General features: G+C 43.3%; 2 protein-coding genes across 3 annotated transcripts; one reads left to right on the top strand and one right to left on the bottom strand.

Moving 5' to 3' along the window:
• Nucleotides 1–242: 242 nt before the first annotated feature.
• On the top strand, nt 243–12,935 carry LOC311611262 (polyunsaturated fatty acid lipoxygenase ALOX12-like; the record flags this gene model as incomplete). Its single annotated transcript, XM_084863285.1, has 14 exons — nt 243–377; nt 869–1,070; nt 3,079–3,160; nt 3,264–3,386; nt 3,480–3,583; nt 4,068–4,228; nt 4,761–4,904; nt 5,540–5,749; nt 8,064–8,150; nt 8,383–8,552; nt 9,268–9,389; nt 12,253–12,353; nt 12,458–12,628; nt 12,756–12,935. 14 exons carry the CDS (start codon nt 243–245, stop codon nt 12,933–12,935), a joined length of 1,992 nt encoding a protein of 663 aa, XP_084719411.1.
• A 5,824-nt stretch (nt 12,936–18,759) lies between these two features.
• LOC311611252 (general transcription factor II-I repeat domain-containing protein 2-like) lies at nt 18,760–24,945 on the bottom strand. Of its 2 annotated transcripts, none has more exons than XM_084863267.1 (7): nt 24,718–24,945; nt 22,901–22,980; nt 22,136–22,181; nt 21,722–21,816; nt 21,565–21,629; nt 21,020–21,101; nt 18,760–20,672 (listed from the first exon to the last, which is right to left on the bottom strand). In XM_084863267.1, the coding sequence occupies exons 4-7, from the start codon at nt 21,767–21,769 to the stop codon at nt 18,828–18,830; spliced, it is 2,040 nt and encodes a 679-aa protein (XP_084719393.1). In that variant the 5' UTR covers nt 21,770–21,816; nt 22,136–22,181; nt 22,901–22,980; nt 24,718–24,945; the 3' UTR covers nt 18,760–18,827. The 2 variants fall into 2 exon arrangements, with proteins under 2 accessions (XP_084719393.1, XP_084719392.1); XM_084863266.1 differs by having other exon boundaries at nt 22,132–22,181.
• Nucleotides 24,946–24,973: the final 28 nt, after the last annotated feature.

The following is a 24,973-nucleotide window of genomic DNA, read 5'->3' on the forward strand; positions in this document are numbered from 1 at the left end:
TCTTCCTCCTGGCCTCACTTCTCAGCACTTTGCTGGAAGGAGCAGCCACTTTGCCCCACCCTCTGGGCTAATCCAGGTTCAGGTTTGTCAGGGGCGGGGCCCAGTCCTGCAGTGGGCTGGCACTCCGAGTCCGGCTTTATTAAGCCCTGGGCTTGTCCTGAGGCAGCAGGAGAAAGCCTGGCCGCGGAATCTTTGGTACCAGTAACGGAACCTCTGCCACCCAGGAGAGCCCACCTGCTGCCATGGGCCGCTACCGCATCCGCGTGGCCACCGGGGCCTGGCCCTTCTCTGGGTCATTCAACCGCGTGCAGCTGTGGCTGGTGGGGGAGCGCGGGGAGGCGGAACTGGAGCTGCAGCTGCGGCCAGTGCGGGGCCAGGTGGGCGGGGACGCAGACCTTACCTGGGCTCTGCAGCGAGAGGGCGGGCGGGAGGGTGGGACCTGGAAGCCGAGAGCCAGTTACAGCACAACTTCCAATGAGAAGGGCCACCTGCACCTGAGCGCTGAGGTCCCCCCGCCAGCGATCCAGGCATCCTTCACCACTTCCCCAATTTACCGGAGGCCGGTGTCACTGTGAGGTCCGTGGCCAAAGAGAAGGTCCCAGGAGGGCGCAAAGGCTGCGGGAGCTCAGAAAGGGGGCAGGTGTAGGTGATGATGCTCAGCGTTCCATTCAAAGTGCTCAGGGCCTCACCCCGCCTTCCAGGTCTTCCCGGTGAGATGGGCGTCTGAGACCCACCACGCAGGTGTTGGGAGGAGGCAATGCTGTCCCTGGAGGCCTTGTCCCCGGACTCCACAGAGGACCCTGCACCCCAGAAAACGTCCACTCCCGGGTCCCCGCTACTGGTTCTCACCGGGTTCTGGTCCCCGCAGGTGGAGGAGTTTGAGCAGGACATTCCCCAGGACTTGGGGCCACTGCAGTTCGTGAAGCTGCGCAAACACCACTCCCTGGTGGACGACGCCTGGTTCTGCGACCGCATCACCGTGCAGGGCCCGGGAGCCTTGGAGGAGGCCGCCTTCCCCTGCTACCGCTGGGTGCAGGGCGAGGGCCTGCTGACCCTGCCCGAGGGCACTGGTGAGGAGTGCGGGGGGGGGGGGGGGGGGGTCTCAGGGAGTACTGGAGGTTGGGGAAAGTAGGGGATAGCATTGAGGAAGGTCATAGGGGTTGAAATAGTACGTGCTCAGCAGGTTAAAGGTGGACAAGACAGGAAACAAGGGGAATGTTATACACAGAATGAAAAAGCTGGAAGTGGGACTGGACAAGGAAATAATGGATGTGTGGATCCCACCTCCCCAAAAGCTGAGCAGAGAGAATGGGAGGGGCAGCGGTGCTGGGAAACAGGAGAGCCAAAGTGAAGGGGAAAGGAGATCTCCCTGTGACTGCGAACAAGTGAGGCCCTGAGCATTTTGAATGGAACTCGGAGCATCATGGTAAGGCAGCACATGGGACCTCTGAGAGGAGACATGTAAGAGAAGCAGCAAATAATATGACGTGAAGAGCTGGTTTGGGAGAGAAAACATGAAAAACAACTGTGAGGACAGGGAGCACACTGACTGGCTGAGGATGAATGAGGACAGCAAACAGAATCTGTCATCTTGGGAAATAAGTACGAGAGACAATTGAGGGAAATGACAAGTAAGAATGGAAGCCTGAACTAAAATGTCTTTGAGGCACAAGTAAGTATAGGTACCGATGAGCAGGATTAAGCCAGGTGATCAACTATAAACTATGTGAAGACGAGGATAGATGGGATGAAGCCAGATAAAGTAGCAATGTGGATTCACTATTTGATTTGGCACACATAGAATATCTTGTCTCAGGGAACAGGCGTTGAGGTCAGAGGATGTAAGTGTACCTAACTTGAAATATGTCATTTTGGAGAACAGCTTAAGGTGTGGACAGAGAAGGGCCAGGACAAGGGAAATTAACAAAGGAATATGGGATGGTGTAGGATAGGTGTGGACATTTCAGCTTATTAAGAATGAAGTTTATAAGGGGGGAGGGTAGGGAAATCTGGGGGAGATAAGAGATCAACCGAAGGACTTGTATACATGCATATAAGTACAACCAATGGACACAAAACTCTGGGGAGGGAAGGTATGTATAGGGAGGGGGCAATGTTAAAATATGTACACAGATAATAATTTAATAATAAAAAAGTGGGGGGAAAAGAATTAAGTTTATAGCTATTGTAATGAAGAACAGTGATAGAAAATTTTGAGTTAATGGTTACAATAAGGTATCAAAAAATTGGATTCTCCTCTTGGGACAACTATGAGATTGGAGATTGGTGAAATCAAGAAAACGGAGAGGGTGAAGATGAATGACTAGGGAATTAAGCAGGGGAGACAGAGCCAGAGAAAAAGGCAAAGGAGTATGTTGCCATACTGTTAAGAAATAGGAGAGTGCAATCCCACTTCAAGGAATATTTCCTAAAAAGCCCTAAACACCAATCGGGGGAAAAAAATGTATGCACGCCTATGTTCATTGCAGCATTATTTACAATGCCTGAGATCTGGAAACAGCTCAAGTGCCCGTCATTAGATGAGTAGATTAAAAAAGCTGTGGTATACTTACACAATGGAACAGTATGCAACTGTAAACAAGAAGGCTTCCTTACCCTTTGCAACAGCATGGATAGACCTGCTGTAGCAAAGGGTAATAATGGGAGAATAATATGTTGTGTGAAATAAGCCAGTCAGAAAAAGACAGGTATCACATGATCTCACTTATAAGTGGAATTTAATGAACAAAATAAACTGATAAACAAAGAAGGTCCAGATGCATGGAGGCATGGCACAGACTGACATACACAGAGGTGGGGTGGGGGGTGAGATGGAAAGAGCTAAACCAAAGAGCGTATACACATACATGCATAACCAATGGATACAGCCAATAGTGTGGTGAAAACCTCAAGTCAGGCAGGGGCTGGGAGGAGGACAGAAAGAACAGAATAATTGTAGGACATCTATAATACTATCAACAATTTAAAAAAAAAACAAAACAGGATATTGAATGAAGCCAGGGGATAGCATGAGATTGCAGAAAGCATTTGAAGAGAATTGCTTTAATGTCTCCACAGCCCGCCTGGCAGGAAACAATACCTTGGATGTGTTCCAGAAGCATCGAGAAAAGGAACTGGAGGAAAGACAGAAAATCTACTGGTGACCACCCTATTACAAGCCTCCCAGTTGTACCCCCTTCCCTGACAACTTCCTCCATCAATGACTTCTACCCCCTCCATTAACCTTTGTCCCCATATCCTAGCTGGGCCACCTGGAAGGAAGGGTTACCCATGACAATTGCTGCAGACACTATAGATGATCTGCCTTCAAATATGAGATTCCATGAGCACAAGAGGATGAACTATGAATGGACAGTGATTATAGGGTAAGGAAATGGTCAGAGTGGAGTGGGGCTGGTGGAACCAGAAACAGGTGGGATTTGGTAAATTGATGGTTTCATCCTTGATGTCTGCTCTAGGATTATGGAGATGATCCTCAAATATGTTTACACCCTCCCAAGCCCCTGGAAATGCCTGGAAGATGTTGATCAGATCTTCTGGGGACAAAAGACTGCCATGGCTGGTCAGTTGTTTGTCCAGGTTCCCATAACCCCTTGATGACCCTATTGATGAGGTATGTGTCACATTGCATAGTCTCCAAATTTCTTGTCAAAAATAATTTGAGCCAAGACCGGTTTGGCTCAATGGATAGAGCGTTGGCTTGGGGACTGAAGAGTCCCGGGTTCGATTCTGGTCAAGGGTATGTACCTTGGTTGCGGGCATATCCCCAGTAGGGAGTGTGCAAGAGGCAGCTGATTGATGACTCTCTCTCATCGATGTTTCTAACTCTCTACCTCTCTCTCTTCCTCTCTGTACAAAATCAATAAAATATATTTTTTAAATAAATAAATAAAAATAATTTGAGGGCCGGGGATCTCACAAAGGCCTCATGAATGAAAATATATGGGCTGGGTATGGAGGAGTCATGTGACTAAATCCTAGATTAAGTAGAGCCTGAAGGAGAGGAACATCAGGTTATGGTGACTATCTTCCTTCTGACCCCACAGAGAAGGTTCACCAGCGCTGGCAGGAAGATGAGCTTTTTGGCTACCAGTTCCTCAACGGGACCAACCCCATGCTGCTGAGACGCTCCACCTCTCTGCCCTCCCGGCTGGTGCTGCCCTCGGAGATGGAGGAGCTTCAGGCCCAGCTGGAGAAAGAACTCCAGGTACAGCCTCCAGCCCCTGATTGTCTTCTCCCTGTATGTGAGGTGGTAAAGGGGAGGAACCAAAGTTGAGTCTGGAAAGAGAGGCTGTGGTAACCCACTGTCCCTGGGTGTGGAGTCCTCTGCTGGGAAAACCTAGAGGTGAAAATGTAGGGAAAGCATCGAAGCTGGATTCTGCCAATAAAGCTGACCATTAGGAGACGGTGGAGAAAGGAGCTTAGGCAGCCTGACAAGGGGAGAGCTGGGCATACCTGTGGGACAGAATCAATGGGCATATTTAGTCCTAAAACTGCCTCTGACACAGACAAGTTGCATGTCTCTAGGGAAGCCTCCTTCCATGGGGTCTTAGCCCTCCCTGTAAAATAAGAGAATTTGAACTTGATGCTCTGATGCTTCCTTCACTTCTGCCACTGGGACTCAGATACTGATAGGGGATAATGGCAAGAGTGGATGTCTTTACATTTCTTCCCCTTTGCCTTGGACCTGTGGATGTATGCTTTCAACTCTAACCCTGGATTCATTCCTCTTTCCTTAGAATGGTTCCCTGTTTGAGGCTGACTTCATCCTGCTGGATGGAATTTTAGGCAACGTGATCCAAGGAGTGAAGCAGTACCTGGCTGCCCCCCTTGTCATGCTGAAGATGGAGCCCAGTGGGAAGCTGCTGCCCATGGTCATCCAGGTGAGGTGTCCTCAGAAACCTCTGCCCAACACTGCTCTGTGTTCATCCCCAACCTCTGCCAGCGGACAAAGACAGCAGACTCTGTCACCCACCACGGCCTCATTCAGTGACACCTGTCCTTGTATCCAATATCTCCTTTCTACCTTACAGCCTACTCACTACTCACCTGGAATTGCCTATTTGAGAGTCAGAATGCTGATAGTTCTCACCATAAGACTATCTTTTGTGACCTATGATTCTGTGGAATATCCCTTCTTTCTTAGACATATTTTCTCCCTTGGTTGTAATGTGTTTTCACACTTAACTGTTCTCATCAATCAGTTCATAGGAACTGTTATTTATCTCACGTGCCCACCTTCTCCTTCCGATTCTACCATCCTAACTCTCACCCTCATCAGGTTTCCCTCAGTCATACTAGACACCTCTTTCCAATTCCTCCTGCTTTGAACCTGAGCATCATGGCACTGACACTTCCCCACAGCACTTGAGAGGATGAGTGGAAGGGCCTTCATTCCTCCGACTATATTATAATCCCTGGGAGACAATAATCAGTCACCAGTGTTTCCCCCAGAATAATAAGCATAGCTTCTAACATAGGAAGAAGCCAATGAATGCTTAGCTCCTCTTGGTTTCAGATCCAGCCTCCCAGCCCCAGCTGCCCCACCCCACCACTCTTCCTGCCCTCAGATCCTCCCCTTGCCTGGCTCCTGGCAAAGATGTGGATCCGAAGTTCAGATTCCCAACTGCATGAGCTCCAGTATCACTTGCTGAGCACTCATCTGCTGGGTGAGGTCATCGCTGTGGCCACCATGAGGTGCCTCCCAGGACTGCACCCTGTCTTCAAGGTACATCCTCTACCCTCCTTGTCCCATCTCCCTCACATCCCAGAGGAAGGAAACAACACAACAATTCTCTAGGATTTAAAAAGCATAAGCCACCTCTTTGGGAAGAAGTTAACCAAGCTTCTTCTAATTGAATGAGTATTTGCGTTGATGTAATAAAAAAAAATATTTGTGATTTGTAAACAGACAAGAGGCAATTATTGTGTCAGGACCTTGCACCTTATGGCTTTATTTTTAAAGTTTAAATTATTTTATTTTGAGATAATCATAGGTTCTTATGCAGTTTGAAGAAATAATACAGAGAGATGCCAAGTTACTTAGCATACATTCAGCACTTACTGTAAGGCAGTTCTGATATTCTCCAGCAGAGTCTGCTGTAGAGCAGGAATGTAATTTCATAAATAAAAAGTATTGCTCTGGTTCACAGAGTTAGCATTTAACTGGCAAGACAAACGGTACACATGAAAAATAACCAAGCAGCTGGAGAGAGGTCAATGGGGGGTGGGGGAAAGGAGACTTATGTAATACTTTAAACTATAAAGAATTTAAATTTTTAAAAAAAATAAGAACCATGGAACAGAATCTGGATATAAAAGTGAAATCAAGACAGAAAGCAATCAACACCACAGCTTAGGATTCATTAAGTAGAAGATCAAAGGAATAAAAGACCAGCCCAAGGGCTTATTTAACCTGCCCAATGAGAGGTGCATGACATGGTCGTTAAACCAATGGAAAGGAAAATGCAAAGACTTTGTGATGAGGGAAAATAGTAGTTGCATCATGCCCAGCGTTACATAGGCTAAATGTGACAAAAAATAGTAGTTCTTGCTATTTTTTTAATATGTTTTTATTGATTTTTTACAGAGAGGAAAGGACAGAGAGAGAGAGCTAGAAACGTCGATGAGAGAGAAACATCGACCAGCTGCCTCTTGCACACCCCCTACCGGAGATGTGCCTGCAACCAATGTACATGCCCTTGACCGGAATCGAATCCGGGACCTTTCAGTCCGCAGACTGACGCTCTACCACTGAGCCAAACCGGTTTTGGCAGTAGTTCTTGCTATTATGATTAGTTCTTTGTCTTCTGGTTTCTTCCCTCCTCATGTAGACTTGGAGTTTCCTTTGACCCTCAGCATCTTTAATAGTCTTTCTGAGGTTTCAGACCAATGTGAGTTGCTTTGTTATGTTGGTTCCAATTATTTCAGTTGGGTCCTTCCCTCTCTGCAGCATCACCAGCTCACATAAATACCAATATTGCATGAATCCCCCATCACTGGATGAAGACAAAATTGTTTAAGACAAAAGGAAATACACATGAGGATCAGATCGCCTTTTTGAAGGGCAAAGGAAAGCAGGAGAGAGGGCCCTAACTAACAGTGCCCAGTTGGAGGTGGGAGGAGATTTGACAATAGCCCCTCTGCTGTTAAAGATGGTAGATCAATAAGGTTCCTTTAATTCTTACTGAAAGTCCCCTACCCAATCAAAACCCAAAATTTTATTTATTTTTTAATATATTTTATTGATATTTTACAGAGAGGAAAGGAGAGAGATAGAGAGCTAGAAATGTCGATGAGAGAGAAACATCGGCCAGCTGCCTCTTGCACACCCCCTACTGGGGATGTGCCCGCAACCAACGTACATGCCCTTGACCGGAATCGAACCTGGGACCTTTCAGTCCGCAGACCGACGCTCTACCACTGAGCCAAACCGGTTTTGGCCAACCCCGAAATTTTAAAAATGCAAGAGTAAAATAACTAAAGGTTGGAGGAGCAACTTTGAAAATAAATAGAAAGGCTAGTTTAAACTGTAAGGATGTGTATGATAGAAAAATCTTTTTTAAAAATCCAAAGATAAAGGACTGATTCTCAAATGACACCTATACTCAAAGTGGGAATAATAATGATAACAACTACTATTCAAGGACATCTGTGTGCTAGGCAGTGTACTGAACACTCTCATATGTTATACACATAAGCATCACCACAGCGCCCGCGATGCGACCCTACTGTCATCCCCTGTAAAGAAATAAAGAGATGGGTGTTTAGAGGGTTTATTATTCTTGGTCAAGTATCAAAGTAAGTGGTGAAGTGTATATTAAAGTCCAGGTCAGTCAGACTCCAAAGCTCAACTCACAGAGCAATGGGAGAATATGAGACTAAGAGATCAGAGAGGGAGGAGACTACCTGGCAAAGGCACCAGCAGGTAGGAAAGCATCAAGAGAAGAGGGAGAGAAAGCCACATGCTGAGTGCTGCTCACTAATAAAGAAGGATCCAAGCATGTCCTCCATAAACCACCCCTCCACCCTTCTCCATCCAGCTCCTGATCCCACACACCCGCTACACCATGGACATCAACACCAGGGCACGGAACCAACTCATCTCAGATGGAGGTATATTTGATAAGGTAAGGAGATGGATTGTAGGGTGACCCAATCACCCAAGTCTGCATCACCTCCTGTCACTTTCAGCATTCCAGGCCCCGCTGTGTGACTGTCCTGACCCTTTAACCCAGGAGCCTTGCCCCTTTAAACCAATGTCATTGAATCTGAAAAGGCCACATCTGACCACTTTACATACTATGCCATGTTTTCTAGTTCTGTTTGTCCCCTCAAGTCATCTCATTTCTGTTGTCACAGGGATGGAGCACAGGTGGAGGGGGCCATATACAGGTGCTCCGTCGGGCCATGGCTAAGCTGACCTACCGCTCCCTCTGTCCTCCTGACGATCTGGCTGACCGGGGCCTGCTGGGAATCCCAAGTGCCCTCTATGCCCATGATGCTTTACGGCTCTGGGAGATCACTGCCCGGTGGGTGAGAGTTGGAGAAATAAAAGGTCATTGGGAACAGTGAGAATGGGGCTTTAACCTGAGGTCACCATGAGGCCAAAGGAATATGAAAGAAGAAAGTCCAGAAAGGAGAAGCAAAGGAGTCTATTGAGAAGAGATGAGGAACAGAAAGTAGGATCTGAGGATGAGAAGGCTGAAATAGACAGTATAAGTAAGCAGAGTTGTATGGGTGAGTAAACCTAAGGGATCTGGGGGAATCAGACACCTAAACTAAAGTTAAAGAGGGTAGATCATTTTGTTATGAAGAGTGACTATGAACCATGTGTCTGCAATGCTATTATATATTTATTTATATTGATTTCAGAGAGGGAGAGGGAGAAAGTTACAGAATCATCAATAATGAGAATCACTGATTAGCTGCCACCTGTTAAGGCTCTAGCCAGCAACCCAGACACGTGCCCCAACTGGGAATTGAACTGTGACCTCCTGGTTCATAGGTCCACACACAACCACTGAGGCACACTGGCCAGGCAGAATTCTTAAAACTAACATCCCACATTTCCTTTCTAAACTAGCGTGTAGAAAGACCTTCAGGATGCCCCAAAAGGAAAGTCTTATCAGATCTGTCCTCAGGTGCAGTGAGAATCAGCTGGATAGACAACACAGAAAAGGAGTAGCAGCCAGAGACTAAAGCTTTTTACTCTCAAGGAACTCAGCTCCCTTCTCCTCTGGGCAGGTACGTGGAGGGGATCATCCACCTCTTCTACCACGGGGATGACGTCGTGAGAGGGGACCCTGAGCTGCAGGCCTGGTGTCGGGAGATCACTGAGGTGGGGCTGTGCCAGGCCCAGGACCGAGGTAAGATCCCTCCCCAGAGAAGGGAGCTCCTAGACCCTCTGACCAGAGGCCCTTTTCAGCCTTGCCCTTCTGGGACCATGACCCCAACCCCTCATCAGCCCCTGTCCCCCCACACATGGAGCATCTTATTCCCATTCCCACTTCCTAAGTCTCAGGACAATTCTAGAAACCCAAGAATTGGCCTCCCCCTCCTTTGCAAAGAGGCCCTAACCTACCATAGGGACTAATAAGGCCAGAACCATAGTCAGTAAGGGATCTGCCCAGGCCCTGCCAGGCTCTTCTAATTATTGTCTGTTTTCTTTATTAAGGATAGAAATGGGGGGCCCATGAAATCCTACCCTAGCTTTCCCTCCCTTTTCTCCTTCTTAATACCGTCCAGCACTCACACAGGATCCAGACATCCTACACGCCTGCCAAGTGCAGGGCCATTTTTAGATGTAGTCTCAGTACTGTATATATTTGACTTAAACCCAAACTCAGTGTCATGATCCTTGGGACTGAAGCTTCTTTAAAAAAAAAAAAACTGTACTCCTCACCAGTGAACTAACCACTCCTACCCCATTTTATATTGATAAAAGGCTAAGAAATAGCTTTTTTTGAGCTCTTCCTAGGTTCATATTCCTCTCTCTCGTACACATAGGCCAGAAGGGACTGTTTTGAATCATCCTTTAGCTCCTTCCCCCTTCAGTCTTCACACCAATACCTTAAATGCATTATACTCCCTCTGTGCAATAACTTTCACCAACAGCTAAGATCTATTACTTATAACCAGGCCCGGAGGATGCACACATCATAAACCACACGCCTACCATGGATTGGAGTCCTATCTCAAAGCATCTGGGGCTGTACCTTCCCCATTCATCCAAAAACACCTCCAACCTCCTTCACGACCAAAACCTCTGAAGTATGTCTCATTTCTGGCCATCAGGCTCCACCTGACCCAAAACACCCTTCTCATTCTCTCTTTCGTGCTTCTGCCCGTGAAATACCCACATCAGAGCACTTGTAAAACTTATTCGAATGTGAGCTTTAACCTCTAACACACTGTCTCTCCGGCAACTTTCATGGTTGTCTTTGTGCCATCCTTTGCTCATCACCCTCATTAAAGACAGTGTGTTGAGATTTTCTCTTCCCAGACCTCTGCTTGAGAAAGCTATTTAATCTCATTGGCTTTTAATATCCTTTCACTGAAATGAATGTATTTCTTGTCCCAATTGAAATAATGTGACAAAGTTGAAACGTGTAAAACAATCAATATAAAATTATTGTAATCCTATGCCCCACTCCGAAAAATTACCTCCCGAATACGGTCAGCAAGTGTAATATGTGAGCAGGTCCTTAAACACCCTGAGCAGCATCTCAACTGTAAATTGAGTGGATTTGATGGTGTTCCAGTTCCAAAATGAGTCCATGACTTCTCTTTTTTTCTACATCATAGCCCAGATACCTGAAACTGCTTTCCAGAAATTAGGAGAGCAACCTCGTATTCTTAACCGCGTTAGGGGAGGTTGGAAATTTTATTAAAATAATATACACCTAAAAAAAGTTAATGTTATAAATCATAGGCTACAACTTGAACTTTCAGTAAAGCGACATACCTGTATAATTAGCACAAATTACAAAAAAAAAAAAAAAAAACCCACATTGCTAGCTCCCCAGAAAGCCCCTTGTGCTAGTCTAGTCTTTGCTCATCCAAAGTAACCACTTCATACTGCACAGGTTAGTTTTACCTGTTTGAACTTTACACAAAAACATGCACTCACTAATGTCTCCAAATTGTTTGAAATTTACCCATGCTGCCATGAAATGTAGCATGTAGTTCACTGTTCTCGTTATATATTATTCTATTTTGTGAATATGGTGGACTTTATTTTTTTCCTTTCTCCCATTGATGGGCACTTGGTTTGTTTCCATTTTGAGGCTATTAATGTCATTGCTGCTGTGAACAATGTTGTGTGTACAGCTCTGTCGGGTGTGTATCTAGAAGTGAAATCGGTGGTCATAGGATATGTGTATATTCTGCTTTAGTGGTTTCTGACAGTTTTCCAGTGTGCTTGCATACATTTACTCATCTTCCACAGAGTATGAGGTATAGTCAGTATCTTCTCAAATATTTGAAAAAATGCTTTGGTCATATTGTGAATGTTATGTTTTCGCATTATGAGTTTAAGTTGTATTCTCCTAGTGACTGGTAGAACCGAGGAACCTGTCTTAGGTTTAGTAGCCACATGGATATTCTCCTTTATATAGAGCCTGTCACTCTCCTGTACCATTTTATTTTGGGTGTCTACCTCTCTCCTGTTGCTTTTAACCACTTTTTGAACACTGGATAGTTGACCAACCAGCTTCTCGGCCCGCCCACTCTCTACCTTATAAACAAACATACCTACAATGGACTGAGGGGCTTTGCATGAACTGTCCCTTTATAAGGTAACTATTATTATCTCTATTTTCATAGTAAAATAAACAGAAGCTCAGAGAAGCTAAGTAGGTAGTCCAAGGTAATGAGTTAGTCAGCAGCAAACCAAGGACTGGTCTCTTGACTAAATTATTAGCTATCACCCCTTTACATCGCATATCTCCTTTCCCTGCCTTACTTATATTCTTATCACTATCTCAGACGCTGTGTATAATTTTACTTATTCTGTTTATTATCATTCTTCACTACTACAGTCTGTTTTGTCCATCAACATATTCCCAGTGCCTTTATAGTGTCTGGTATATAGTAGTTCATGACTTTTTGAATAAATGAATAAATGAATGAACACTCACTAATTCTAATACATTGACATGACAAGATATCAGCATTTATTTCCTTATCTCCTTTGGAAATGCAGTGTCTAAGCTTTGTTCTTTTCTCTAGGTTTCCTTGTGTCCTTCCAGTCTCGGGCTCAGCTCTGCCATTTCCTTACCATGTGCATCTTCACATGCTCTGCCCAGCATGCAGCAGTCAACATGGGCCAGGTCTGGGTCTCTGAGAGAAAGCTTGGGGATACTTGAGGAACAGAGCTGAGGTCTAAGTTTCTGAATCAGAGTTTCTGAGTGACTCCAGATTCTTCTTCTTCCAGTTCGACTGGTATGCCTGGGTCCCTAATGCCCCAAGCTCAATGCGGATGCCCCCACCCACCACCAAAAAGGATGTCACAATGGACACAGTGATGGGCTCACTACCTAATGTCTGGCAGACCAGTCTTCAAATGTTAGCCACATGGCTCGTTAGCCGGTCTTCGCTAGACATGGTGAGAAGAAACCTCTGGAATTCTGATGGGATTGATGGCTGACAAGGAGACATTAGGGTGAGGGACTGGAGTTTGGGTTCCTTTGTCTTAGAACTAGAAGATGATTGGTCCTTTCTTTCTGCTTCAGGTACCACTGGGGCATCACAAAGAAGAGTATTTCTCAGGTCCTGAGCCCAAGGCTGTTTTAAGCCAGTTTCAGGCTGATTTGGACAACTTGGAAAGGGAAATCATGGCCCGAAATGAGCAGCTAGACCTTCCCTATGAATACCTGAAGCCCAGCCTCGTAGAGAGCAGTATCACTATCTGAGCCCAAATGGGCTCATATATTCATATACTTGAGGTACCCACCATGCTTATTTCCCCCTGATATTTACTGTTTTCACGGGTCTGAGTTGCTATGGTTGTATTTTCTCCTCTTGAGTTCCCTACCTAAATACCTCACCTGCATGAGGCATTGTCCTTACTTCTAGTTTCCTTAAGAGAATGATCTTTAACTTGAAACCAACTCCCTTAGAGAAATCAAATAGCTACTCATGTAATGTTTTCTTTCCTCTGGATATTTTGCCTTCTCTATTTGTCAATAAATCATTATATAATGGTATTACCTTATCATTGATATAAGTGATTTAAAGGTATTTTTAATGGTGTACCTAATTTTTAATACAGTGGGAGATATAAGTTAATTCCATTCCTTTTTTCTAATCTGGATATCAGTTATCACAGCACTGTTCATTGAAAAGCCCATCCTCCCTAATCATCTATAATGTTGACATAGATTAAGTTGCCATCTATAAATGAAATAGTTCTTAGCTTTCCAGTATTTATACCACACTAACATAATTACCACAGCTTTATACTTAACATAGCCTGCCTTTTACTGACATATTCATCCAATTTGTTCTTTAGAGGTACTTTAGTTTTCCTTGGGCTTCTGGCTTCCTAGAGGCCTGGTGCATGAAATTCGTGCATAGGTGCAGTCCCTATACCTGGTCAGTAATCAAAGCACCAGCGTCTGGCATGGAAGGGCAGGTCCCAGCTGACCTCTGGGCCCTGAGTAGCACCTGGGTCCCCAGACCCCACTCACTCCCCACCCCCGCCTGAGTCCCCACGCAAAGAAATGGTGAGCATGGCAGGATGACAAAGGATGGAGTCAAGACAGTCTCTTCAATAAATAGTGTTGGGAAAATTGGACAGATACATACAAAAAAATAAAACTACCGTAGATCACCAACTTACACCATACACAAAAATAAACTCAAAATGGATACAGGACTTAAACATAAGACGGGAAACCATAAAAATACTAGAGGCATCCACAGGCAGCAAAATCTCAGACATATGCCAAAAGAACTTCTTCACTGATACTGCCCCTAGGGCAATGGAAGCTAAAGAGAAAATAAACAAATGGGACTACATCAAAATAAAAAGCTTTTGCACAGCAAAAGAAACCATCAACAATACAACAAGTAAGCCCACTGTATGAGAGAACATATTTGCAAATGTTATCACTGATAAAGGTTTAATCTCCAACATCTACAGGCAGTTTATACAACTTAATAAAAGGAAGATAAATGATCCAATAAAAAAAAAAATGGGCAACGGACCTAAATAGAATCTTTTCAAAAGAAGACATAAGGAAGGCCAAGAGGCACATGAAAACATGCTCAAAGTCACTATCCAAGAGATGCAAATCAAAACAATTCGGTATCATCTCACACCTGTCAGAATGGCTATCATCAACAAATCAACAAACAAGTGTTGGTGAGGTTGCGGAGAAAACGGAACCCTCATGCACTGCTGGTGGGAATGCAGACTGGTGCAACCACTGTGGAGAACAGTATGGAGCTTCCTCAAAAAACTGAAAATGGAACTCCCATTTGACCCAGTAATCCCACTCCTATGAATATATCCCAAGAAACTAGAAACACCAATCAGAAAGTATACACACACACACACCCACACACACACACACACCCATATTTTTCGGACCATAAGACGCACCGGACCATAAGACGCACCAGTTTTTAGAGAAAGGAAATGAAGAAAAAAAGATTCTGAAACAAATAGTGTCCTAAAATATTTTATGTGCATTAAAACCCAACATCACAGTCATAAACACATGTAATCAACCCTGTAAAATAAACAGCAGCATTTAGAACCATTTTAGAGCCGGGCAAGCACACAGAGACCACACAGAGCCGGGCAAGTAAAAAAATTTTTTTTTTACAGTATATGTGTAGGCTATATTTGGACCATAAGACGCAGGGACTTTTTCCCCCCACTTCTGGGGGGAAAAAAGTGCGTCTTATGGTCCGAAAAATGCGATATACCCCTATGTTCATGGCAGCACAATTTATAATAGTTAAGATTTGGAAACAGCCTAGGTACCCATCAGCAGATGACTGGATCAGAAAACTATGGTACAACCTCACAATAGAATACTATGCTGCCATAAAAAAAAAAGAAGGAATTCTTACCATTTGCAGCAATCTAGATGGGAACTGGAGAGCATTATGCTAAGCGAAATAAGCCAGTCAATGAAAGAAAAATACCACATGATCTCACTCATCTGTGGATAATAAAAAACATTATAAACTGATGAACAAAAAGATAGATACAGAGGCAGTAAAGCATCAAACAGATGGTCAAATTACAGTGGGAAGATTAGGTAGAGGCAGGGAAGAGATCAACCAAAGGACTTGTATACATGCATATAAGCACACCAATGGACACAAAACACTGGGGGGGGGGGGGGGAAAGGGGGGGAGGTGAGTGCATGTATGGGAGTGGGGTGGGGAGTGGGAGCAATGGTAATATATGTACACATATACCGTACCTTAATAGAAAAAATGGGGGGGAAATATATGGGCTGGGTATGGGGGAGTCATGTGACTAAATCCCTAGATTAAATAGAGCCTGAAGGAGAGGAACATCAGATTGTGGTGAATATCCTCTCCTAACCTCCACTCTGACCCCTCAGAGAAGGTTCACCAGAGCTAGCAGGATGATGAGCTTTTTGGCTACCAGTTCCTCAATGGCACCAACCCCATGCTGCTGAGACGCTCCACCTCTCTGCCCTCCCTGCTGGTGCTGCCCTCGGGGGGTGGAGGAGCTTCAGGCCCAGCTGGAGAAAGAACTCCAGGTACAGCCTCCAGCCCCTGATTGTCTTCTCCCTGTCTGTGAGGTGGTGAAGGGGAGGCATCAAAGTTGAGTCTGGAAAGAGAGGCTGTGGTAACCCACTATTCCTGGGTGTAGTGTCCTCTGCTGGGAAAACCTAGAGGTGAAAATGTAGGGAAAGCATCGAAGCTGTTTTCTGCCAATAAAGCTGACCATTAGGAGACAGTGGGGAAAGGAGCTTGGGCAGCCTGACAAGGGGAGAGCTGGGCATACCTGTGGGACAGAATCAATGGGCATACTTAACCCACTGCCTCTTGACACAGACAAGCTGCATGTCTGTAGGGAAGCTTCCTTCCATGGGGTCTTAGCCCTCCCTCTAAAATAAGAGAACTTGAACTTGATGCTCTGGTGCTTCCTTCACTTCTACCACTGGGACTCAGATACTGATAGGGGATAATGGCAAGAGTGGATGTCTTTACATTTCTTCCCCTTTGCCTTGGTGTGTGGAGGTATGCTTTCAACTCTAACCATGGGTGCATTACACTTTGCTTAGAAAGTTTCCCTTTTTGAGGCTGACTTCATCCTACTGGATGGAATTCCAGCCAATGAGAAGCAGTACCTGGCTGTCCCCCTTGTCATGCTGAAGATGGAGCCCACAGTCATCCAGGTGAGGTGTCATCCTCTGCCCAACACCACTCTGTTCATCGCCAACCTCTGCCAAGGGACAAACACTACTGACTCTTGTCTCCCACCCCTTGGTTCAGTGATACCTGCCCTTGTATTCAGTATCTCCTTTCTACCTTACAGCCTACTTACTACTCACCTGGAATGGCCTTTTTTGAGTCAGAATGCTGTTAGTTCTCATGATAAGGCTACTGAATCTTTTTTATCTATGATTCTGTGGAATATCCCTTCTTTCTTAGACACATTTCTCCCTTGGTTTTAATGTGTTTTCACACTTACTGTTCTCATCAGTTCATAGGAACTGTCAGTTATCTCACATGTCCACCTTCTCATTTCTATTCTACCATCCTAACTCACACCCTCATTGCCAAATGTGAAAAGGGAATCCGGAAGGCTGGCCAACCTTAATCGCTCTGAATGGTCAGAACCATTAACTCATTTAGTTGAGACTTTGGTAGTTAAAGCAACCTCCACCTGTTAATCATAATGTAAATTATTGCTGATTGTCTATTATTGGAATTTCCTGCCAAAAGGATATGGGTGTTCCCCATAGCCTCAATAAAGAGGGATAGCAAAGGCCAGAGCAGCAGTAGTCCCGCCTGGCACCCCATTTTCCCAAATTAACTCTTTTCCAGCCTCTCTTCATTTGTGTGCAGCCTTCTCCAGAACACGGAACCCTGAACCACGCGGGATGTAATAAGGGATCCCATACCTCTTCGTTTCCCTCAGTCACACTAGACACCTCTTTCCAATTCCTCCTGCTTTGAACCTGAGCATCATGGCACTGACACTTCCCCACAGCACCTGAGAGGATGAGTGGAAAGGCCTTCATTCCTCCGACTATATTGCAATCCCTGGGAGACAATAATCAGTCACCAGTGTTTCCCCCAGAATAACAAGCATAGCTTCTAACATAGAAAGAAGCCAATGATGCTTAGCTCCTCTTGGTTTCAGATCCAGCCTCCCAGCCCCAGCTGCCCCACCCCACCACTCTTCCTGCCCTCAGATCCTCCCCTTGCCTGGCTCCTGGCAAAGATGTGGGTCCGAAGTTCAGATTCCCAACTGCATGAGCTCCAGTATCACTTGCTGAGCACTCATCTGCTGGGTGAGGTCATCGCTGTGGCCACCATGAGGTGCCTCCCAGGACTGCACCCTGTCTTCAAGGTACATCCTCTACCCTCCTTGTTCCATCTCCCTCACATCCCAGAGGAAAGAAACAACAGGACAATTCTCTAGGATTTAAAAAGCATAAGCCACCTGTTTGGGAAGAAGTTAACCAAGCTTCTTCTAATTGAATAAGTGTCCGTATTACTGTAATAAAAAAAAAATCTTTATAGCAATTTTTAAAGAAGGGGAAATTGTGTCAGGACCTTGCAACTTGTGCCTGTATTTCTAATTTTTAAATTATTTTATTTTAAGATAATCATAGGTCTTCGTGCAGATGAAGAAATAATACAGAGAGGTGCCATCTATTAAGTCAAATTACTTAGCAAATATTCAGCACTTATTGTAATGCAGTTCTGATATTCTCCAGCAGAGTCTGCTGTAGTGCAGGAATGTAATTTGATAAAAAAAAGTATTGCTGCTTTCAAAGAGCTAGCATTTAACTGGCAAGATAAATGGTACACATGAAAAATAATCAGAGAACTGGATATAGAGTCAGAAATCAAAAGAGAAAGCAATAAACACCGTATTTTTTTATGGAGAATGTCCCACCACAATTTAGGATTTATTAAGTAGAAGGTCAAAGGGACAGAAGACCAGCCCAAGAGCTTATTTAACCTGCCCAATGAGAGGTGCATGGCATGGTCGTTAGACCAATGGAAAGGAAAATGCAAAGACTTTGTGATAAGAGGAAATATCGATAGCAGTTGCAGGATGCCTGAGGGCAAGATTGAAGAGAAAGCTCAGGGGTATGGGCTGCTGCAACCACTAGACTACCCTGTGTAGACAGTTGAACTGATCCAGAAATACTGTAATTATACACAGTAGTGAGCCTAGTATCTATTACTAACCAGAAGGCAGCAAAAATAGCCTGTTGCTAGCCTACAAAATATTTTTGAAATCTTGATGACACTAGCAGCAGGAGCAAGAAAGGTATACGCTTATGAACCAGAACAATTGTCAGAAACAATACAGTCAGCAGAAGCCCATTTTGAAGTCAAAGATATGTTCAGTTAAATACATGGAGTTTGTAGTGGTAGCAAGATATGTGAGTACATGCTGTGTAGACCAAGCATCTCAAATTCAAAGGCTAACATGGGCCAAATAAACAAGGTTTAAGTTTATGTGGGCTGTAAAACACACACACACACACACACACACACAGCTTCAATTTTCATAGAAATGTAGGTTTATTTCAAAAAGTATAGTATAAAAAAAAAGAGCAATGATAACATTAATGTTTTCTTCCTGACACTTGGCATCTCTTCTCTGCTACTATCTTCCCTACTTCAGGGGAAATCTTATTCGCAGTGATTACTTTCAAAACTGAGCCAAGGTGAACGTCACTAATTCTGGATCTGACTGGAGACTTATTTCCTTTCATAATTGTAAATAACTGCTCACACAGATAAGTACTTCCAAACATGGAAATAATCTCATATGCAAATTTTCGAGTATTTTCAAACCTGGCAGGTAAATATTTGTAAAACTCAGGCACCCCAACTTCACTGAATTTTGCCTTCAAATTTGAATCGCACTGGATCTCAATTACCTCCATTTGCATTTCACTAGGTACTAAATCTATATTTATTGAACAAATCGAAGAAAACAAAGAAAACTTGTCCTCTAAAAATTTAAAATCTGCAAACCTTGTTTCAAATTCAGTTCTAAGGCTTAAAATTTTTTCTGCGTATTTTTGATACGATGCAGATTCACCTAAACTTGATTTGTTCATGTTGCATGTTGGAAAATGTGTTAAATCTTCATTTTTCAACTGCTTTTCCCAAAGAACTAGCTTACATTTGAATGCTTTGACTTGGTCACACATGTTTGTAATAATCTGATCTCTTCCTTGCAATTTTAAGTTTAAATCATATAAGTGTTTTGTTATATCAACCATGAAGGATAAATCCTGCAACCATGTTGTGTCAAAAAACAGGCTTGTGTCTTGATTTTTAGTTATTAAGAACTGACATATTTCTTCTTTCAAGTCCCAGAATTGTTTAAGAACCTTAGAACAGGATAGCCAATGTACCTCAGTATAGTAGGACAAGCTGGAATATTCACTGTCTAATTCACTTAAGAAAGCAGAGAACTGTCGCTGATTTAAACTTCGAGATTTTAGGAAATTGATAATTTTTTTGATAGATGTCAACACATTTTCCATGTTTATTACTTTCGTGCATAATACTTCTTGATGTATAATGCAATGTGTATGATGAATCTTGGATCCATCATAAATTTCACTTTGTTTTTTTTGCAGTAATTCCACAAAACCATTGTTTCCGGTCATTGAAGGAGCTCCATCTGTAGCTACAGAAGTTAATTTTGAGAGAGGTAGATTGTATTTTTGCAGAAGCTTAAACACACAGTTAAATATATCTTGTCCTGTACTAGTGTTATGCATCGGTACCAGTTCCAACAATTCCTCAAAAATGTTGAAATCTGTGTCACAAGCGCGAAGAAACACAGCTAACTGAGCAACGCCTCCAATATCGGTACTCTCATCACAGGCAATGGAGAAAGCTTCAAAACTAGATGATTTTTCTTTGATCTGAATACTTAAATTGTCGGCCAAATCAGTAACTCTTTCTGCAACTGTATTTCGAGACAAAGAGATTCTTTGAAAAGACTTCACATTTCCAGGACAAATAATTTCTGCAGCTTTAATTAGACATTCCTTGATGAAACCACCTTCAGTAAAAGGTTTCGAGTGTTTAGCTATCAACTCGGACAAGACGTAGCTTGCATGCACCGCCGCTTCACTTTCTTGAGATACTTTAGTAACCATGAACTGTTGTTTATTCAGTCCCAACTTGAGCTCTTTCAACTTTTCTTGTCTCATTAATCCCTCGTAATGATCATATTTTGATTTATGTTGTTCATAGTGACGATTAATGTTGTATAACTTTGGTACACTAATAGCATTATTACATATCAAGCAGATTATTTTATTTTTTACTTCACAGCAAAAATACTCCAATTCCCACTTTTCTTGGAAATTTCGATGTTCATCAGCAATTTTTCGTTTATTTTTGCTACCACTTGATTTCGATAGAGACATGCTAAATACAAAGGGCTGAAATAAATGAGTAATCATTAACATAAAATAGAACATTTTAATAAAAATTAATATTTTTCTTGAACATTAACTTAACCAGACACTGAATAAACTGCACAAATTAATAAGCATAATGCAAATAAGCCTATTTTTCTTGTTCTCTAAAAGCAAAATATTTCCTGTTGTGCACACCAAACACGTCAGTCCAAGTGCGCCTGCACTTAAGGCACGTAAGGGAAATGAATGCAACACGATTCTAATAATCAATCATTAGCGAAAGTTGTAGTTCATTATAAATAATTATGTATAACAGGATATTGTAAAAATTAAGTTACAAACTTTTTATTAAAATATTTCTTACATACCGTTGCATTGGCTGGGCCGCAAAAATATTCGTTGTGGGCTGCATACGGCCCACGGGCCTCGAGTTTGACATGCTTGCGGTACCTAGTCAAACACATCAGGGAAATAGTTCTGAAAATTCTCAATGTACTGCAGCACTTTAAACATTCACAGTTCCAACAGTATCCTTTAACTCTGCTCATTTAACCCAAAATGACAACCACTGACCATTTAATCTTTATTTAAAGCTATTATTCAATTCCACTGGAAGATTTTAGAAAAAAAATTTCTTAAAACTCCCCCATACAACCTCATCAAGCTTCTGAATCCATACTTAGTCTTTTTTAAAAAAATACTTTATTGATTTTTTACAGAGAGGAAGGGAGACGGAGAGAGAGCCAGACACATCGATGAGAGAGAAACATCGATCAGCTGCCTCCTGCACACCCCCTACTAGGGATGTACCCACAACCAAGATAAATGCCCTCGACCTGAATCGAACCTGGGCCCTTGAGTCCACAGGCCAACACACTATCCACTGAGCCAAACCGGCCAGGGCCATACTTACTCTTCATCCTCCTCATCATCATCGTCGTCCTCAATATCTTTAGCAGCAGCAAGTTTTACTTTTTTCTTTAAAAAGAAAAACAATTTAAAAAAACCTCATGAGCAAATGCTCAAACCAAAAACCAGAAAAAGATACCTGTAATAAATTACTTCTGTACCTGCGGAACCTTGCTACCATCTCCAGGGGCAGAATGCCTTCCAGACATATTTAAGGGTTTCACATGCTCCTCCTCCTCGTCATCTTCCTCCACAGCTAAAATAAATTTATTAGCCACTACTAAAATTCAACCCAGAAGCAAGAACTCAGAAAAAAAAAAAGGGCATTAATATACAGTAATCAGTATTTAAAAACAAATTCTACTACTTAAACAAGGCAAAAAGCAAACAAACTTTTTTACAAAAAGAAATTGTGGGGGCTAACACTCATTACTAGGTTTTATATGCAAAGTAACAGATGTTTCCAGTTACAAAATTAGTAATATAACTACTAGATTCCCATTTGAATCTACTATAAAGACAGTAGTCCAGATGGGACAAGTAGCTACGTAAGATAATAAAAATAACATACCTACTAAGTGCTGTCCACTTTGCATCCTTTGCACCAGCCCCTAACCTGACCTGTGAACAGAAAAACAGCACTTCAACTTAAGTTTCTGTATAATGAAATCCCCCCAAGAGTTCTTATATTTAAAAAAAAAAAAAAAGTTACTTATAAACTTCACTGTTACCACTGATGGAAAACTAATTTGTGCACAATGTTGTCTTCAAGTTTATGGGACTTTGACAATTTCTCATATTCAATAAATTTGAACAAATGCATAAAAATGCATTTGATGACATTCAGGGTGCCCCCAAAATTGCATACACACTTTAACAGCTGACAGCTCAATTTTGAAAATGAAATGCATTTTAATAAGCACCACCTTTATAATTATTTAAAGTGTCAGTATACATTTTGGGGAGACACCCTATAGTTGTACATGTCATCACCTATCTATAGTATGATTATCTAACATTTATTGGCCACCTACAAGTTGAACAGCAAGCTATGGGCTAGTCCCTGCAGGAGACAAAGAAGATTTACCACTACCCTAAAGGACTTTATGAGGCAACTTAAGTATATGAACATGAAAAGTAGAACAGCAGACTTTTATATGATTACCAAAGGAGTGATAAAAATGCCAAGTTTTGTATCACAGGTATACAGGAAATTAGTATATACAATACTCAGTTATAAAAATACTATTATAATAAAAATTAAATAGTAAGCCACATGAATAGAAACTGAGGCTGAAATTGAGAAAGGTTTAGCAGTTTATTTTGAAAAGTTTAAGTACCGTTTGTAAAGATAATTGGAGCTCGTTTCCATCACTATCCACTTTAAAGTGATAATCTTTGTCGGCCTTTAGTTCACAACCTGCAAGTGAAGAAAAAAAGCAACTATAACATGGAGAAAAAATAATACTGAAACTTCAGTGAGGGTAACAAAAAGGAAATAATTAACTTGTGATTTTTCACTATTCTACCAGAAGGCCTCTCTTCCTAGATTTCTTGAACACAAATGCCTACAAATAACATCCATCCAGGCTTTTATCATCCCTAGGATATGTCTATTCTTGCCTTAAACATAATTTCTGACATATTTAATGTACAACATTTCTGTTACTTTAACAATATGTTGACATATCCTAGGGAATATTTCCAATGAAAAGGGTCAGCAAAAAATATCTTGATATCAATTGATCAGAAACCCAGCTATTCGCAAGATTCAGCAATCTCTCCCCCTTCCTCTCTGTATAAAATCAATAAAATATATTTAAAAATAAAATATAAATAAATAAATAAATAAATAAATAAAAAGAAACCCAGCTATTCAAAATGGCTAGAAATAAAAGCACTAATGTACAGTGCATACTAGCTATTTCATTGATAAGCAGATTGTTTTAAGTACCATCAGAGTAAAATTTTAATTAATTTAAATGATTCCATTTAATTGCACTCTAATAGTTACTAGTACAGAGATGTTTAAATATTAATGCTCAATTAACAAAAATCCGGGGCAGAATAAAGTTGGGGCAGAATTTGCTGTTACTTAAAGCCTGACTGACACAAAGAAAGGGCTTCAACAAGTTTACTGAAAACCAAGTCTGCTCTTTCCTTAGTATGCTATGTACTGTGTCCTGGGAAGAGAAGCAATCCCAAAACCTTGGTATATAGTATAGTAATAGTACCGAGTCTTCTTGACCCAAATTGAACCTGAGCGTATTTCTCGTCTTAAAAAAAATAAATAAAAAGCTGTTGGCACAATGCCGCATATTAAAGAAATGTCATTTATAATGCGCCAGCTCTGGAGTCAAGAATCGTGGTTTGGATCTTATTTATCTGCAAGTGCAACCTTCCTTAGGTCACTTGGGTTCTGAGCATCACTATCTTCACCTGCCTAGTGGGCAATCCCCACCTCTGGCTGCCTCCACCATCTCGGGGCTACCAACCATTTCATCTAACATTTCCCGCCCAACAGCCCCAATGAAGCCCCAGGATCGGGGGTGACAAGACACCAGTGAGCCCCGGATATAGCCCCCACACCCTTCCTTCCCCCAACCTCGTGATCCCAGCGCCTGCGCCTCCCCTCCCCCTGGAACCCGCCGAGGCACTAGGGCTGTCTGGGCTCTGGAATTCCTGAGGCCCGGAGGGCAAGGCCAGGCTCCATCCATCCTCTCCTCCTGAAAGAAGGCCTACGCCTCACACCAAGAGCCCACACAACCTCCTGCACCAAAGACACTGGCAGAGAATCAAAAGCCTGCGCCCTCACACACCCCGTGGAGCTCTAGTTTACCCAGCAATGCTGAGCCCTCAGCGGTTCCAAGGAGCCCCAGACTCTGGGTCTCGGACGGCTCTCCCCCAAGCTTCAGGCCACCACTCCTTCCCATCCCTTAGTGCTCACCGCTCCTGGTTCTCCACCCCTGAGGCTGCCAGGCCCTGCCATTGAGCTTCCCACTCCCTCAGGCCTCCAGCCTGCCTCGCCCCCTTCCACAGCCCGGCCGCGGCCGCACACCCGCCCCGCCCCCTCCCGCCCCCCACTCACAGCCACTAGGCCCAGCAGGGCCTCCCTCTGTCCCTCGATAGTTATCGAAAAGGGCCTCAGAGAACTCACGTCCATGTCCACAGAATCCTCCACGGGTGACAGCACGCACTTAGGGGAGCGAGAAGGCGGTGGGAGATGAACAGCTTCTATGGAGCAGAGCAGGAGAGGGATAGCACCGGAAGATCTCGCGAGAGTTCCCAAAGTCTCGTCGCCGCGCGCGTGCTCGGGAGCCCCTCTCCCGGCGCCGTACCCCTCGCGCGCAAGCGCTCTTCAACCCGACTCCTTCCACCTCCTCCAGGTACAGCCGGGCTCCCGCCGAGCACGC

The sequence above is a fragment of the Pipistrellus hanaki genome (assembly GCF_964339955.1).
Source record: "Pipistrellus hanaki genome assembly, chromosome: 16".
NCBI lineage: Eukaryota > Metazoa > Chordata > Mammalia > Chiroptera > Vespertilionidae > Pipistrellus > Pipistrellus hanaki.